Below are 16,763 nucleotides of genomic sequence, written 5' to 3'. Positions count from 1 at the left end.
TATATCTCTATCCATTCATCCTGACAGATGATAATGTGAGCTCTGTGAATTTAGTCGGGATCTGTTCTCTCTATGGACACATTATGCTCTTGTTCATGAAGAGAACATTTTTACATATGTATGAAGGGAACGCTGAGCTGGATCTGTGAGTGTGAATATTACACAGCAAATGAGACATAGCCACACAAATGACTTTTGAATCAATTGTGGGAAGAGATAAAAAGTGGGATATTAATAACGTTTTATTAATGGATTTATTGTCAGTTTCTATAGATCTGTCTCCTGCATTTATTCAGTGTACATTAACAGTGCTGTGACAATAGACGTGTCAGTTGTATTTGTTTCCCAGGCCGAGACCCTGAGTAAGCCAACACCATGGGAAACAAAGCCCCCAGTGCCCTGAAGTTCACCACAGAAAAAAATTAGTCCAACCACTGTGCATACTCGCATGTAATGAGTAATATACCCTAAAGCCTTATTTCTTATTTAAGGTCTCTTTTAACACAAAAACTTGTTATGCAAATGCAATAGGCTAGTTCTTTTTTGCCTATAAATTAACAAATACATTTTACCCCATTATATATCCGCAAAAGGAACTCAAAAGTATATATATTTTTTATAATTTCACACATTTAAATGTGACAAAACATCACCATAAAGTCCTGTTTACTCCAAGACAAATGCTCAATTGCAAATTTAGAGCGATAAACTTTTTTTTTTTTTTTTTTTTACGAATGAATCATTTCGAATCTTCATTTATATATCTTTTCAGAATTAATTTTACATCGCACTTGTAACGACTGGGTGAAGGAGTGGTCGGAAGCAAGTGCTAGATTAATGTAATTTAATGAAGACAATGATACTGATACACAAATGAGGCTGGGAGGAATGCACAGTCCAGGATGGTGGCGATGAGCGACGAATCCCGAAGGCGGAGGTGAGTTGGCAGGAGGAGAAGGTGACACAGGAACTGCGGGGAAGCGAGCCGAAGGTAATTGGTGTTGCTTGGTGGTGGGTTGCGTAGACATCCAACGCAGAAACACACAAGAAAGCAAAACATAGGTCACAAACATGAAACAATGCTCTCACAATAGCAAGACACTAGACAAGCCAATATATAGGGATGAGTAATGAGTGACAGCTGTTTATGATGATGATTAACGGAGACGCCCACAAACTAATCAGTGCTGTCGCGTAACTCACAGACTTCACCCACAACGTGCAAAACCCAAAGATCACGGTTCACCAACCGTGACAGAACTGCAAAAAATGCTGGTCAACCATTAGGATTTGCTCTATTAATCACTGTAACAAAGTTCATAGATCGGGAAGGAGTAGGCGGTAACGGTCGAATATTTAAACCAAACTTTAATAATAAAATAAACATAACACTTAAAATAGCTTGACAGCCCCTCACGGCGACTGCCGCGCACAAACATAATCAAAATAAAATAAAGTCCAGGCCTGTCCTATCTCGTCTTGCACTGTCGTCACTCCTTCTTTTATCCTTCCGGAGGTCCTCCATGGGACCCGAGACCGGTGAGTGGTCATTTACTCCACCGGCCTCGCTCGGCCACGGCTCTTGGCCATGCCCCACTCGTCACAGTCACATGCTCGGAGCAGACTGTTTCTGGATTCAACAAGATATTTTGGCTTTTCTGTAAGCACCGCCTACTGTCAGAGTAAAACAGCATTTTTATTCAGCCCGCCTGATGATTTGTACTCAAAAAAAAAAAAAAAAGAATCTCCTCAACATGACGGTCAGTATGACGTAGGAATATTGGTGAAAAATATACAAATGAGATTTTATGAATTCGCCAAAATGTGAAATAGTTAAGAATTGCCACGAGAGTGTGTTTATTAGTATTAATATATTGAAGTTGAAACTCAAGATTTCCCCCCTCGCTGAACTGTTCAGTGGAATCACATATCAATACTTATATATAAGGTTGCAAAATGGCAAAACATTTCCAGAAACTTTTCGGGATTTTGTTTTTTTCTGTCTGGATTTTGTAAATTTTCTGAAACTTTTGAAATATTTCTGGAAATTTCTTCAGAATGCGTCTTTAAAGTTTCAACTCAAAATACCCCACAGATCATTTATTATATAATTTTGAGTGGATGCTGAAACAATCTGTTTTTTTTTTCTGCTCCGGCTCTTTAAATGCAAATGAGCGGCTGCTCCCCATCCCCTTTTCCAGAATAGAGCTGCTGTCATTACAGCTCGGACCTGCTAAAAAAAGCTTGTTTCTGATTATTATAAAAAAAAATACATTCCATGAGTTTGGAACAACATGAGGGTGATTAAATAATGACAGAAACTTTGAGTTTTGGGTGAACCATTGAAATAAGAGAGAGACACGATGGAAGGAATTCTCTGGCAATCCTCAGGGCCTTTTCTCAGTCAGGGGTGCGTTTCCCAAAACCATATTTGCTAACTAAGTTAGCAACTTTGTTGGTTGCAATGCAATTTCCCATTGCAACCAACTAAGTTGCTAAAAGGTTAGCAACTATGGTTTTGGGAAATGCACCCCTGACTGAGAAAAGGCCCTGAGGATTGCCAGAGAATTCCTTCCATCGTGTCTCTCTCTTATTTCACCAGTTCAGGCACTTAAGATAAATGAACATTAGTGGGTTAGAAATCTGATCTCTGATCAGTCTTGTTCTTCAATGGCATAGTCCTGTTGACTCTTGAACCCCACGACCTCTGTCTGTTTCTTCGGGTCTTTAAGGGTTATCAGTTATAAATCCATTTCAGACTTTGTCAGATGGCTTAAACAGGGCAAACACTGTCCAAACAAAAGAGTATGAATACTGACAAAAGTATGCGAGACGGAGCAATTATTCATTGCCACAATAAATATTTGAGCTAATAATATATAATGTCTAGTAAAAGAAAGACAGATTGTGGTTTCCACCAAACAAGAGAATAGCAAACATTGTCTGGATCAGTGGAAGAGCAAATAACCTGACTGATAAAAGACATCTACCTGACTTCCGCACAGAGAGGTAAACCAAAGATGAAGTGCTGGAGAGACTATAAACCATTACTGTGCAGATTCACTGAGCAAGTCTGCAGTGCATAACACTTTCAGGATCACTCAGCAGCTCCACTCCTGTCTGCACCTAGATGACAAGGCCTGTCGTTGTCATGGAGACCTTGGTTGCTATGTGCGCAATGCTCTCCAAATGTGTGTCAGGGGAGGACGACACTGAGTTCTAAGTCCCGCCCAGTTTTGCAGCTCTAATGTGACCTTTACTGCTGCACCATTCTGTATCAGAGAAACTGTATGGCAATGTCTGGATATATATAGTTTTTGTGGCCTAAATTATTTAAATTAAGATTGTTTCTAAGAAGTGGTGACTGTTAAAAGTTTAAACGTGATATTAAATTTAATAAGTACAATAAATTATAGACAAGGACTTCTGACTGAGCAATATTAATCTCTGGAAAAAAAAGAAATATTCCATCTTCTGACAAAAGGCTCTCACATAGACAATAGACAATCTGGAAATACTGTTAACCACTATTTCCTTTCTGTTTTGTGTGTGTGTAAACAACAAAACAAACAAACAAACAAACAAACAAACAAACCCAAGCTGATCATTCTCCAACTGCAATTTATTCTGATTAAATTCTCATACTTTTGATTACCTTAATTTAATCTAAAAAATATTGCCTCAGTAAATTGTAACAAAATATTTTTTCAGTGCACATATTTCAAACAAACATTAAACAAATGTAACAACAATGAAACATTTAAATGCAGCATTTGTTTTTTTAAATAAAAATAAGTAATTAGTAAGCTCAATAGCTAATGCTTTTTCCTTGATTATTTTAGTAGTAGTAGTATTTTTTATTTATGTATGTATTTGCTGTGAAACAAAAATTTCATTTGAAAATACAAAACATTGTTGAAAACATTATTTACAATTAAATTGATAAATTTACAAGCATCAAGTGAAAAACAACATATAGATTCAAACTATTGCACATTATTTTATGAACAATTATGTTGTACATGTTTTTTTTTTTTTTTTGAATATCTAAATTGTCTTAAGTAGACATTTAAAATATCACCATATTTTGAAAATGATCTATGAATGCAATTCAACTTGTACAATTGCTTTATAATTATAATTCTGACTTTCCACATTTACAGCTGACGCTTTTATCCAAAGCGACTTACAATTGCTATATATGTGTCAGAGGTTGCATGCCTCTGGAGCAACTAGAGGTTAAGTGTCTTGCTCAGGGACACATTGGTGTTTCAAAGTGGATTCGAACCCGGGTCTCTCACACCAAAGGCATGTGTCTTATCCACTGCGCCAACACAACCTTTCTGACCTGTCTTTTTTTACGTCTAGCTGGTGCAACCGGCCCCTGAAAGACAGTGGAGACCAGGAGACCAGATGATTCTTCTGGACAATCTGACTTTGCTACAGCCTGGAATTGAACTGCTGGTTTCGTCTGGTCAGAGGAGAACTGGCCCCCCAACGGAGCCTGGTTTCTCCCAAGGTTTTTTTCTCCATTCTCTCACCGATGGAGTTTCGGTTCCTTGCCGCTGTCGCCTCTGGCTTGCTTAGTTGGGGTCACTTACAGCGATATCGTTGACTTGATTGCAAATAAATGCACAAACACTATTTAAACTGAACAGAGATGACATCACTGAATTCAATAATTTTGCATTATTGACACACTGTTTTCCTAATGAATGTTGTTCAGTTGCTTTGACACAATGTATTCTGTTTAAAGCGCTATATAAATAAAGGTGACTTGACTTGACTTTAGCAGTCTCTCATTATGCCCCTATTGTGGGCCAGTTGGTGGGCATAGAGAGTGTGGTTGAACGCTTCTTAATGGGGACCAGGAGGTTGAATCCGCCTTGTTCCCTAACCATCACTTCATGGGATCTGCCCACATTTGAGCCGCTGCAGTCTACCAACATTCGGTCACTGCCAGTGTAGACTGCTGTGCTTCTGACACTAGCATCAGCAAAGCGAAACGGAGACCTGCAGGCGCTCTCCATTAGCCTTGCCTGCCTGGAATTCAGGCCTATCTAAGGTAGTCCTGAAACCAAGGTATTGTTACATAGCAAAGGTGATTTTCACTCCATTCAGAGCACAGGTCATTACTAGGGGTGTAACGGTACGCAAAAATCACGGTTCGGTACTTACCTCGGTTTTAAAGTCACGGTTTGGTTCATTTTCGGTACAGTAAGGGAAAGAAATGCAAACATTAAACTGCAGGTTGTTTATTACTATAAACTTTTTTTTACAATTTGTTTACACTTTTTTCAAATACTTTTTAATAAAATATATATAAAAGAAAAAAAAGAATAAGAAATAAAATACTGCTGCAAAGTTCTCCACTAAATAAAATACTCTCAGTCTCAAACCAATTTCATATAATCAAATATAATGACAAATATAAATAACTATGATTACAGTGCAGCATTCCCAAACCCAGCTTGTAGGCCTGCTCATATTTAAAAAAAATATATATCACTTTTCCAGCATTAACAGTTTCAGTTTTTAGACCTGCTCAGATTTCGTTATTGCGTTGGACCGATCGGAATTAAGAGCAAAGGTCTGTTTAAATGCAGACGGGAGCTGCGTTTGAATAACAATCGTTTTTTTTTCCTAGTTGTAATGATGTTCAAACCCACGTGATGCCTTTTGAAATCCTTAGGCCGGTGACACACTGGCATATTGCACCTGTCAAACATAGTCTATTTTGCACCTCGGCAGTCTCCCTCTATGTCATATTACAGTAGCATAAGCACGCCAGCACCGCGTCAGGCACGATTCTGGCGTGTAAAAAGACAGAAAACGCAAAGCAGCCATCACGCACCTGACACGCAGCAGAAACGCCACGCTCACGCCACGCAGCCAGTGTGTCACCGGCATTAGAATCAGCTGCAGGGCGGGATTTGCACTGAACACGGAGACTTCCGCCACTTAATATGTTCGTTTGGAAACACGAAAATGTGCCAACGTTCCGCGTACAAAATATTGCATTCGGTCATTCGGTACACACGTGCACCGTACCGAAAGCCCCGTACCAAAACAGTCCTGTACGAATACACGTATCGTTACACCCCTAGTCATTACACTCTCTGCACTTCATCCCTCTGAAAAGGACAAAGCCCTGTCAGAGCTTTGAGAATTTATATTGAGCGTTCCGCACCTCATCGAAAAACTCTTTGTCAGCTTCAGTGACCGCACCAAAGGGCATCCGGTCATGATGAAAAGACTCTTTAGATGGATAGTTGATGCCATTTCGCTAGGTGGCCCATTGTACCAGAGGCATCACCTCGTCTTGGGCATGGTCCAGCGAGGGGTCCATTGTGGATATTTGTGGATATTTGAGCCTTGCCTTGCCATCCACATTTGCAATGTTTTACAACAAGGAGGTCAGGCCAGGATCCTCTCCGCTTGAAGAGACACACACTGTGTGAAACACAAACAGATCTGACCGAGAGGCCTTGACCATATTGCTCAAGCACTGTGAAGCTGTGTGGTGATACCTCTGCTTGCTGCATCCCTTGTTAAAAGGCATTTAAGGAAAGAGTCTAGGCCTACTTTGTTGCGTTCCCTTAACCCACACAAAAATTGCCTGACGTGCAAGTGTAAACTTGAATTTCCTTTCACGGCATACTGCGCTTATAATAAGTGCAACTGCACCAAGCACATCACTTCAACTATTCGACTTAGGTGAGACCCTTGAGCAAGGCACAGAACCCCCAACTGCTCCCAAGGCGCTGCAGCTGTGGCTGGCAACAAATAATTGCAAGAATTTAGAGAAAATAGTCTGAATAGTGAGATGGAAACTCAACGAATTGCAAGAAAAAAGTCAGAACTCTAAGTTTATTGCTGACAATTCTGACTCCTTTTTCAGAAAATTAAGATTACATTTTACAATTGTGAGGTGCATAAAAAGTTGCTGTTTATTTATTAACTTACCATGGCAGAAACAGGCTTTCATATAAAACTCTCTGTACAGAACAACCAGCTAAACATATTATTCTGGCCTGACTGACCCTCAAATAAACGAAGCTGTAAGGAAATTGTTAGAACAGGTCTTTGTTCCCTTTGAACGAGGAGAACAGCGCTCTACAAACACACTCAATTGAATCTCTCTTTCAGATCATTATATGTCCATTCATAAGCACAGGAGAACAAACCAAAGACTGGCACAAAAGCAAGCACAACAGAGCAGACTGGGATGCCATATGTTACCTGCACGCTACAAATAACTTTTCATTATTTTATTTGAATGTATTTATTACTTTTTCATTTACAGCTGATTCTACAAGGCAAATGATATAAACATTAATACATGCCGATTTACATTTGTTTTACTTATTTATTTATTTAGAGAAACACCATAATGTCTATAAATGTGCTAATAATAATTTTTATTTCATCACAAAAGGAAATTAATGGAGCAATGAAATTGACAGATTTTAAAAAAAATAATTTACGTCTGCCACATTGTCCCAAATGAAAATTGATTTTTCTAAACCTTAGAGGGAAAAACTTTATATTTTTCTAACTGCAATTTTTTTGCATTGTAATAAAATTAGCATTTAGATATCGAAACAGATACTTCCAATCATTCTTCTTCATTTTTATTCTAGACTAGCTTTTAATTTACACACATTTTTGATGATTGATTTTTTAAAAATGTTTGAACACTGAGATCTTCAATGTAGCAGTTGCTGCACAGAATTCCACCATGGTAGCTGCTGAGGGTTTGAGGGGCGTTGAAGAATGAGAAGAGATTGAATGCAATGACGGAGTTAATTAAGAGAAGAGGGACCCCCTTCACTCCCACCACAGCTGTTCAGAAATGAACACATTCCTGTGAAGCCTGCTCCTGTCACCCAGAGAAACAGCTGCTTCTGTGCCACTTCAGAGAAAACACAGCTGATTCTATTCTTGCTGAACAGAGGCAATGTGATATTTATAATAAACAGACTTTCAGATTAGATGCATATCAAATATCTTTAAATAAAATTGTGACGGCAGTGCAACGTCCTTGGGTGAGCATATGATCTCCTTAAGATATTATTTGTTTCTCAGTAATGGGAAGCAAATAAAGAGGTCTTCCATTTCTTAGCTTATAGTACCCTTGTAATCTCTTGTGTTATTATATCTTCCGTCATTTTATAGGTTTGTAATTGCATGTCAACATTTAAAACTTTTAAAGTTCAACCAAAAAATAAATAAATCTCCAAATCTATTCTGTTCAAACAAACTCATCCACATCTTGGATGGCCTAAGGGTGAGTCAATTTTCATCAAATTCCTTTAAATGGAAAATGGAAATTATATTTTATGGCACCATAGATGAGAAACGTTAAAAATATGTATATATATTTATGACCTTGAAAAACTAAATATATGCACTAGCTAAAGGAGTTTGAAAAGGCTGAGCAACGGAATATTGTTTCTGAGCATTCCAACACCCCCGCGCTGCTGGAGGCCGGGATGTAGATTAACGTAAACATGTGTCGCGACGCTCGCATGCATGCCCTAAACACAACAACGATGAAATGATGAAGTGACACAATCTAGCTGTGAGACAGGCACCAATGGTCAGAATATTATAAACAAAACAATAATGATTAGCAGCAGTACAGAGTCAAGTTTCATGTTTCTAATACAAACGAACCATATACCATTTCCATAATCAGTCCTTTATGGGAAGTGTGAATGACTCATAGTCTGAAAACTTTAGCATGATACATATTAGAGTCAGTTTGTTACTTTATTTTATTAGTGTTCATTTATTTTATTAAACTGGATAAATTGTTACACCTTTTATATTTTATGTGGTGTCATGATTTACTTTTGATAAAAACAAATGTTACACACACACACACACACACACACACAGTGAGTAAATCAATTTCATCTATAAGACAAAAATGGAAACCTTCAGTAATTTTAATGCTGTTTTCTAACTGGATTAAATTAATAATAAATAAAAAAATGGAAGGCATGGATGGATGGATGACTTTTTTCATTTCGCATCTTTTATGTTGTATAAATTTCTCAGATTTCTTCATCGTGATTGAATTCAGTTCCGCTTACTCAGAGACTGAAAGATGCTTCCCTCTTAAAGACATGCAGAGCCTCTGTTGTTTAGTCTGTGTAAAGAACCTTGAACTTCATTATCCCAGAGTGCTCTCTGATGTTTTTCCCAAAGAAATTGGGTTGGTTTCGCAGCACACAATAAGAGAGAGAAAAACACAAGTGGAAGGATTATTGTTGCCCGCCTCTCCACCCTTAATGAAACTGCTCACTCCCTCTCATCCTCCCTTCATCAGTGATGTAAGGAAGAACATGTGCACGTCTACTTTTTACACACTTTTTAACACATCATATAGGGAAACAGCCAAACATACACATATATGTCACTATCATAGTGATCTAGCTCAGTGGTTCTCAATTCCTGTCCTGGGATATCACTGCTCTGCACATTTTGTATGTCTCTCTTATCTGACACCCTTGGTTCAGTTCATGGATGATCTCTGATGATCTGAACCAGATGCGTTAAATAAGGAAGACATACAGTGTGCAGAGCAGAGGTACCCCTGGACTGGAATTGAGAACCGCTGAGCTAGCTCATTTTCATGCATGTTTTACATACTTTTGTGAAAGTTTTATATTTCTATAGCACTCAGACCCTGTTTCAGTGTTTTCATCTGAACATCATTTCTTAATTCATAAACAGTTCAACACCTATCACCTGCCAAAGGCACAGTGTTAAGCTGCAGCTGTGCACATTTTCCAGTGGATTTGTGAATGCTTAATAGAAATTATACACTTTGAAGAAAGACGGAACCATTTAGTAATCACCACAAAAAAAAAAGACTGCGCTCTGCCTGGCGGACCAGTGGAACTTTACACTGTTTGCAGGCTCCTCCAAAGAACTTCAATGCTTTGGCCAGGCCACAAATGTGAGGTTTAAACACTTCTAACAAAGAAAGTCCACAAGAGCTCTGGACTTTCAAAGGAGTCTGTGTCATTTTGAACGTACTGAAGGCTCTGGCTCTCATAGCTCACGATATATCAAAGAAATGCCCAGCCATGGTTTGCTGAGAAAGGAAAAGTGTCAACAATGCATCTTTAATCCTCTGCCAGTCTGATTCCAGGTATGTGTGTGTGTGTGTGTGTGTGTGTGTGTGTGTAATCTCTGTATAATGACATGGGTATGACACAGGTATTACAAGGAGAGGGTGACTTATGAGGACATAACCCATATCTCCATTTTTCAAAATGCTTATAAATCATACAGAATGAGTTTTTTTTGAGAAAGTAAAAATGCACAAAGTTTCCTGTGAGGGTTAGGTTTATGGTTGGTGTAGGGCCATAGTTTGTACAGTATAAAAACCATTACGCCTTTGGGATGTCCCCATTTTTCACAAAAACAAACGTATGTGTGTGTGTGTGTGTGTGTGTGCGTGCGTGTGTGTGTGTGTGTGTGTGTGGCTCAATCCTGAAAATAAAAAGGGAGGCATAAAGGCAAGTCTGAATTCAAAGTTAGATTCAGTTCCTGTCTCCTGAGATGCTTTACTCTGGCTGATTTTTTAAGGCATCATGAATGTATCATTCGCTGCCTTTGATAACCCACGATCCTATGCATTCCATTCTTTGACAGTTAAGCCAAAAAATAAAGATGGTGTCTGAAAGTTGCGGTCAGTGATCAGTTTATGTGTAAATGCATGTTTTTGATCAACGTTTTTCACTTTGTATGTCCTTTCTAGTGAGAAATTAATATTGTAGTAAAAAAAAAAGTTATCACCAAAGCTCTCTATATTTTGCTGTAGATAATTAGACCATTACGTCTTTACTATGCATAGTAGAAACTTCCAGGCAAAACTCTGCAGGACACCTGACCTCCAGGACCAAGTTTGAGGAACCCTGGTCTAAACAGTGCATGTGAGATAACAGAGATGTTACTGGCGCCACCTGCTGACTATACAAGAGTAGGCTTTTAAACAAATACATCTAGATAATGGAACGCTAGCAAAACTTTTAAAACCCCAACTTACTAACTAACTAAATAAATATTTATTAAATATGAACTTGACCTGCTCATATATAAGGCTGACAGTTAACTGGAAATGAATTTAAAGTAATACTCCTTTTTATCTCAGTGGTTTTGTCATGTTAAGAAAGGGGCAGTTGTTGATTTAAAGAGTTATTTCAGTTTGATCTAACCTTAAAGGGTTAGTTCACACCATAATCAAAATTATGTCATTAATAACTCACCCTCATGTCGTTCCAAACCCGTAAGACCTCCGGTTATCTTCAGGACACAGTTTAAGATATTTTAGATTTAGTCCGAGAGCTCTCAGTCATACTTACATTAATTATTAATTTACTTTTGATTTAATTTTAACTCTTAAAATACTAATAAATTTCACAATTACAAAGAAACTGCAGTTTAACACTTTGAATTAAATGGGAAATTTTGACATAGACAGAAATAAATAATATTTTCTTGTATAATGAATTCCAATGTTTTTTTTTTGTTTTGTTTTTTTATTGCTTTGAAAAATCTGTTTCAGTTTTGAACAGTGCTCTTTTATTATAACTGTCATGATATTATTTAGTTTTATTAATGTTTTTGATTTGGCTGCCTTAAAATATAAGTTAATTAAATAAAATGCTTAGTTAACCCAATTTTTGTTTATAATAAATTTTTTATTTATAATAGCTTAACAATCTACATTTATTTAACAAAATGCTCAATATCAGTAAACGTTTGTTGGTCTCACTAATTTTTATGTTGTGTCAACAGATTTAGGTTAGGACAACTTTCTTGTCTTGTTGGGCTAAATAAAATTTGTTAGACAAAGTATAAAATTTATTCAGCTTTTTTTCAGCTTCACCTTTCTTATCCCAATTATTGATTCTAGGTTTAAGGAACTTGAATATATGTGTAAACAACAAAGGTTTTTTTTATTTTTTTATTTAACATAACATTTTAATGCAGCCAGGTTAAAATCATTTTAAGGTGAATCAGCTTGTTTGTTTTTACAGTGAGGAATGTAGTTCTCATTCATTACCATCTCGATCGCTAGAGAGGCACTGCAGCCACGAGGAGGCACTATCACACCAAAAACTAGCACAGCTCTGGAACATGTCTGGACCCTAGGGCTCTGAAATAGAAACACAGCTGCTACAAAACAGCATTAAACTCACATTATATATCCATTTAATTTAGCTTTTACTCTTAAAATAGAATGTATGCATAAGCTACCGATTCAACTTAAAAATAACGATTTTTTATGCATTAGCTCTGCAGAAACTATTTGCCTGCATGCTTGAAATTTTTATTTTATTTTTTTAATGTCTAATAAAACTAAACCGGGCGCTGCCATTGCACAGAATGTCCCAGATCTCAAGAATGGTTTGCATGTCTCTCAAAAGACTCCATGGAATTTGACTACATGCCACGACTGTGCACATCAGGTATGTTACAAACCGATGTCTTGCGGCTGCTTACCGTGTTCACACGGAGGAGCACATTTCTCGTCTAACAGCACGTTCCGGTGCGCAGCATTTGCATAGGGACCGACAGTAAATAAAGAGCAGCAGCACACAGTTCCTCGTTTACATTCATAGGCCAGTGGCTGATAAAGGTTATTTGGGTTCTAGAGGTTAAGACGTACTTCTGGTACCACGCCTTGGTCTAATAAAGAGGGCACCCAAGTGAGAGCCGCAGGGGTGATCAGCGGGCCAGATAAGGTCCTCCAGCTTCTCATGACCCAGTCACTCTGAATCAGAAAAGAGTGAACTGATGAGATCAAAATGTCTCCAACAGTATAGCCTCGGCAACCTTGGCCAAACATGCGCTACATTTACAAATTAATTATTGTTTATGCATTTAAGATTTAAAACAGCCAGGTCTCGCCCTCCACAGACACGACTAGACATACATATTAAAATAATATTGAATGGTTCTTTGCAGCAGCTTTGGTTCAGCAAAGAACCATTTTTGTGTCAAGAACTAAGCTTCTCAAGTGAGCTAGATAGTTACATTAAGTTACATTACAGATTCTTCAGATACATTTATTGGTTTCTTGGTTTATTAAAAACACTTGTGCACTATAGTTTTTCTCACTCTACTAATTTGTCGTGAAACTTATTTTAAAAAAATTGTTTATGCTTCGACCTTAACTTAAAAAAGCGTTACCTTAACTATATTATAACTTAAGCTATAAGAACCTTACTGTTGATTCAGTCATATTAAACCTACTTAAAATGGACATTTATGAGAATTAAAACGATGAAGGCTAGGACTAATAATAGATTTTATATATATATATATATATATATATATATATATATATATATATATATATATTATATATATATATATATATATATATATATATATATATATATATATATATATATATATTATTTTATTTTTTATGCAACGAAAAAAACATGAGTAGCCTAATTCTAACTTGCACAGAAGCTGAACTTTCTTTACTTCATCTCTACAAAAATGTCTGCAACATTTCGCATCTCCATTATCACTCTAACAGCTAAAATCCCCAAATGCTGAAGTTTGGAGACGTTAAGGCGCGAGGCGGAGAACAGTCTCTGGTTCGCCCTCAGGGCTGCAGAGAGAAAAAAACACAGAGGCGAGGAGCCAATTGGAGCCAAGCGTCCACCCATGTGCCCTATAACTCCCAGTTTCTCATAGATCCCTTCAGTGCTTCAACCGAGGGAGTTCGAGACAGCAGCTCATCTAGGATTTTGTGTTACAGGCATAGTCCTGAACTAAACGTCTGCATGTTTTGTTCACGTCTGCCTTGGAAATAAAGTGGACGATTTTTGTTGTTTTTTTCTTTCTAAAGGATGAGTGGACCGACATTTGACAGGAAGATACACGGTGTTTCATCTGATCTTTCAGGCTCTATGAGTTGCCATCCGACCTCTAAGGACTCTCCGACTCTTCCAGAGTCTTCGGCTACAGACATGGGTTATTACAGCAGCCATCACGAGTACTACCAGAGTGCACCATACTCTCAGCAAATGAACTCATATCATCAGTTTAATCTGTCTGGGATGGGGGCATCACCCGGACCTTACCCCACCAAGACAGAGTACCCTTACAATACTTACAGACAATACGGACAATACAACAGAGAGCTGCAGACGCCGCCACAAAGCGCAGGTGAGATATTTATGCATTTTTAAAATATGCCAGAGGTAGGGTATATGCATTGTTAAATCGGCAACATTTGTCATGTTAATATCGGTATAAAACAACAATTTCTAAAGTTTGTAAAACTGTGTTTTGTTCCGAGTTTCTCATGAGAAAAAATAATAATATAGCCAATATTAGAAATCGAGTTAGCTGTTACATGTTTTTTTTTTTTTTTTTTTTTTTTTGCATTTACTCTATAGGCTATTATTAGCTCATTAAAGTCATTTATTTAAAGAATTGTTATGCATACAATTAATTTAAGCAGGGTAGAAAGTTGCCTCTACTTTATCACATCAGATTTGCGGTCGCTGTAAAACAGTTATGACATTTTTATTGCATCTGTAACGCGATTAGTCATTATTTCTCGATGATCAGTCTAGGCTAGAAGTCACGCTATATTTGTTTATTGAAATAGGCCTGCACATAACATGATACAGCCATTCTTTCAAACTTGAAGATGATTTTACTATACCGTATTTATTTCTCAAACTGGCATTTCTTTATCTGATATTGCCTATAACTAGATGCTGACATACATTTTATGTTACTCATGTAATATGACTTGTTTAATTTTCAAAAAGCAGATTTGTTTCATTTAACGAGAGAATATCATGAGTTGGAGTGACTTTTTAATATGCGTCACAATCCCCAAATGAAACCAATCGGTTCTCGGTTTTCTTTTAGCTTCTGTTAATAATCCTACTTTGCCATAACGTGGTCTATATTTTTTTTCTTTCCAGTCAAAGAAGAACCAGAGACTGAAGTTCGGATGGTAAACGGAAAACCCAAGAAAATCCGCAAGCCGCGCACCATTTACTCGAGTTACCAGCTCGCCGCGCTGCAGCGCCGCTTCCAGAAGGCGCAGTATCTGGCGCTGCCGGAGAGAGCCGAGCTCGCCGCTCAGCTGGGGCTCACGCAGACACAGGTAACACTGGAGCGCTAATTCATTTACAACACTCTTAACATAATTACTGGACTGCGTTAACAGCTTAAAGCGATTTCCTACACTTCTATCGCTAACACAGAGCACACTGAGATAAGCAGCAAGCTTATCAGCTCATAAAACATTGCTCATGTGAGATGTGTTGAAACGTTGTTGCTCAAATTTTTACCATCACAATTATTAAATGAATAATTGTTATTTATTTTCATTGTTTTCTACAAAAATATTTGTATCATTTTATGTCGTTATAATTTTTCCAAAGATATATAAAGATAGATAAAAAATATAGTCATCATGTTCTAACAACGTCTTCGTGTTTAAGAATCTTTTCTCCTCAATTTTCTTCATAAGTGTCAGTGTATAATGCAACGACGATTTGAAATATTTAGGCTTTATTAAGGATTTCATAAGTCTGATACATTATAAATGTTGCCTAAATTATTTTCGTGGTGCATTCTGTCGAGATAATTCCTCACGTACCTAAAGGACTTTTAAACACTGAAGTGATCTTCAAAAGTTGCTTACTAAATCGAATACATTCGTTACGTAAATGATCCAAAAATTATTGAAATTACATATTATTATTATTATTATTAATAAAATTATCAAACCCTGTTGTTTTTATATTAAAAGTAACACACACACACACACACACACATATATATATATATATATGCACAGGTTTAAATTTACCAAAATATCAAAACATTTTTTCCTCTGTGATGGGTTCAAGCTTCTAAATCTCCAAACCTCTTCCAAAGTAGACATACTTACTAGACTACTTTAGCAGCACTTTTTTTTCTTTAAAGAAAAGCAAGGTAGCAATTACATTACATTTTTCTATGCTACTGTTGTTTACAATGTCCAATAGGAAACTGATGTGAACGTGGTTTTCCTTTTTGAACAGGTCAAAATCTGGTTCCAGAACCGGAGATCCAAGTTCAAGAAACTTTACAAGAACGGCGAGGTTCCGCTGGAGCACAGCCCAAACGCCAGCGACTCCATGGCCTGCAACTCGCCTCCATCCCCGGCTGTCTGGGACAATAGCGCGCACTCTAGCCAGGTCAACCGGGGGCAGATCCCCCAGCCACCCCTCAGTTCAACACCCCCCTACATGGAAGATTACAGCAATCACTGGTACCAGCAGGGATCACATTTACAGCACCAAGTGCACCACCCAGGACCCCCTCAGAGCGTGGGGGCCGTGTATTAACAGACACTGACGGAAGAGTTTAATATAAGTGGGAAAAGACTTTTGAAAAACTCAACATAAATAAGCTGAGAGATGCTTCACAAGTAGCCTATCTGGAGTGGAACAGCAAACCTGTGTTGGCATTTTGTGGACTGTTTAAACGCATATATGCCGATATGAATGCTTTGTGTTGAAATAACAGTAGTGTAATATTAATAACAATGTTTCAATGTGTCCCTGCTACCCAGACCTGTTTCATATGCACATAGGTGTAGGTTAAACAATGTAAAGGAAGTTCAGAGTGGTTTTAAATTATTATGTTTTATGACTTCCTTTAACTTCATGTTTTGTTCATTGATGGGTAAATATTAAAAATGTTTTAAAGAA

The 16,763-nt window shown here is 37.5% G+C and overlaps 1 protein-coding gene across 1 annotated transcript; it reads left to right on the top strand.

Moving 5' to 3' along the window:
• Positions 1-13,743: 13,743 nt before the first annotated feature.
• Positions 13,744-16,763, top strand: LOC128025012 (homeobox protein Dlx3b-like). Its single transcript, XM_052610959.1, has 3 exons — positions 13,744-14,208; positions 14,982-15,166; positions 16,092-16,763. Exons 1-3 carry the CDS (start codon positions 13,890-13,892, stop codon positions 16,395-16,397), a joined length of 810 nt encoding a protein of 269 aa, XP_052466919.1. The 5' UTR covers positions 13,744-13,889; the 3' UTR covers positions 16,398-16,763.

The sequence above is a fragment of the Carassius gibelio genome, chromosome A12, assembly GCF_023724105.1.
Source record: "Carassius gibelio isolate Cgi1373 ecotype wild population from Czech Republic chromosome A12, carGib1.2-hapl.c, whole genome shotgun sequence".
Classification (NCBI taxonomy): Eukaryota; Metazoa; Chordata; class Actinopteri; order Cypriniformes; family Cyprinidae; genus Carassius; species Carassius gibelio.
This window is presented reverse-complemented; position numbering and strand designations above follow the sequence as displayed.

Excerpts from the sequence above, each read along its gene's own strand:
- LOC128025012 (XM_052610959.1), top strand. The coding sequence starts at position 13,890 with ATGAGTGGACCGACATTTGACAGGAAGATACACGGTGTTTCATCTGAT. Across the intron at positions 14,209-14,981 it reads GACGCCGCCACAAAGCGCAG|TCAAAGAAGAACCAGAGACT; the intron begins GTGAGATATTTA and ends TTTTCTTTCCAG. Across the intron at positions 15,167-16,091 it reads TGGGGCTCACGCAGACACAG|GTCAAAATCTGGTTCCAGAA; the intron begins GTAACACTGGAG and ends CTTTTTGAACAG.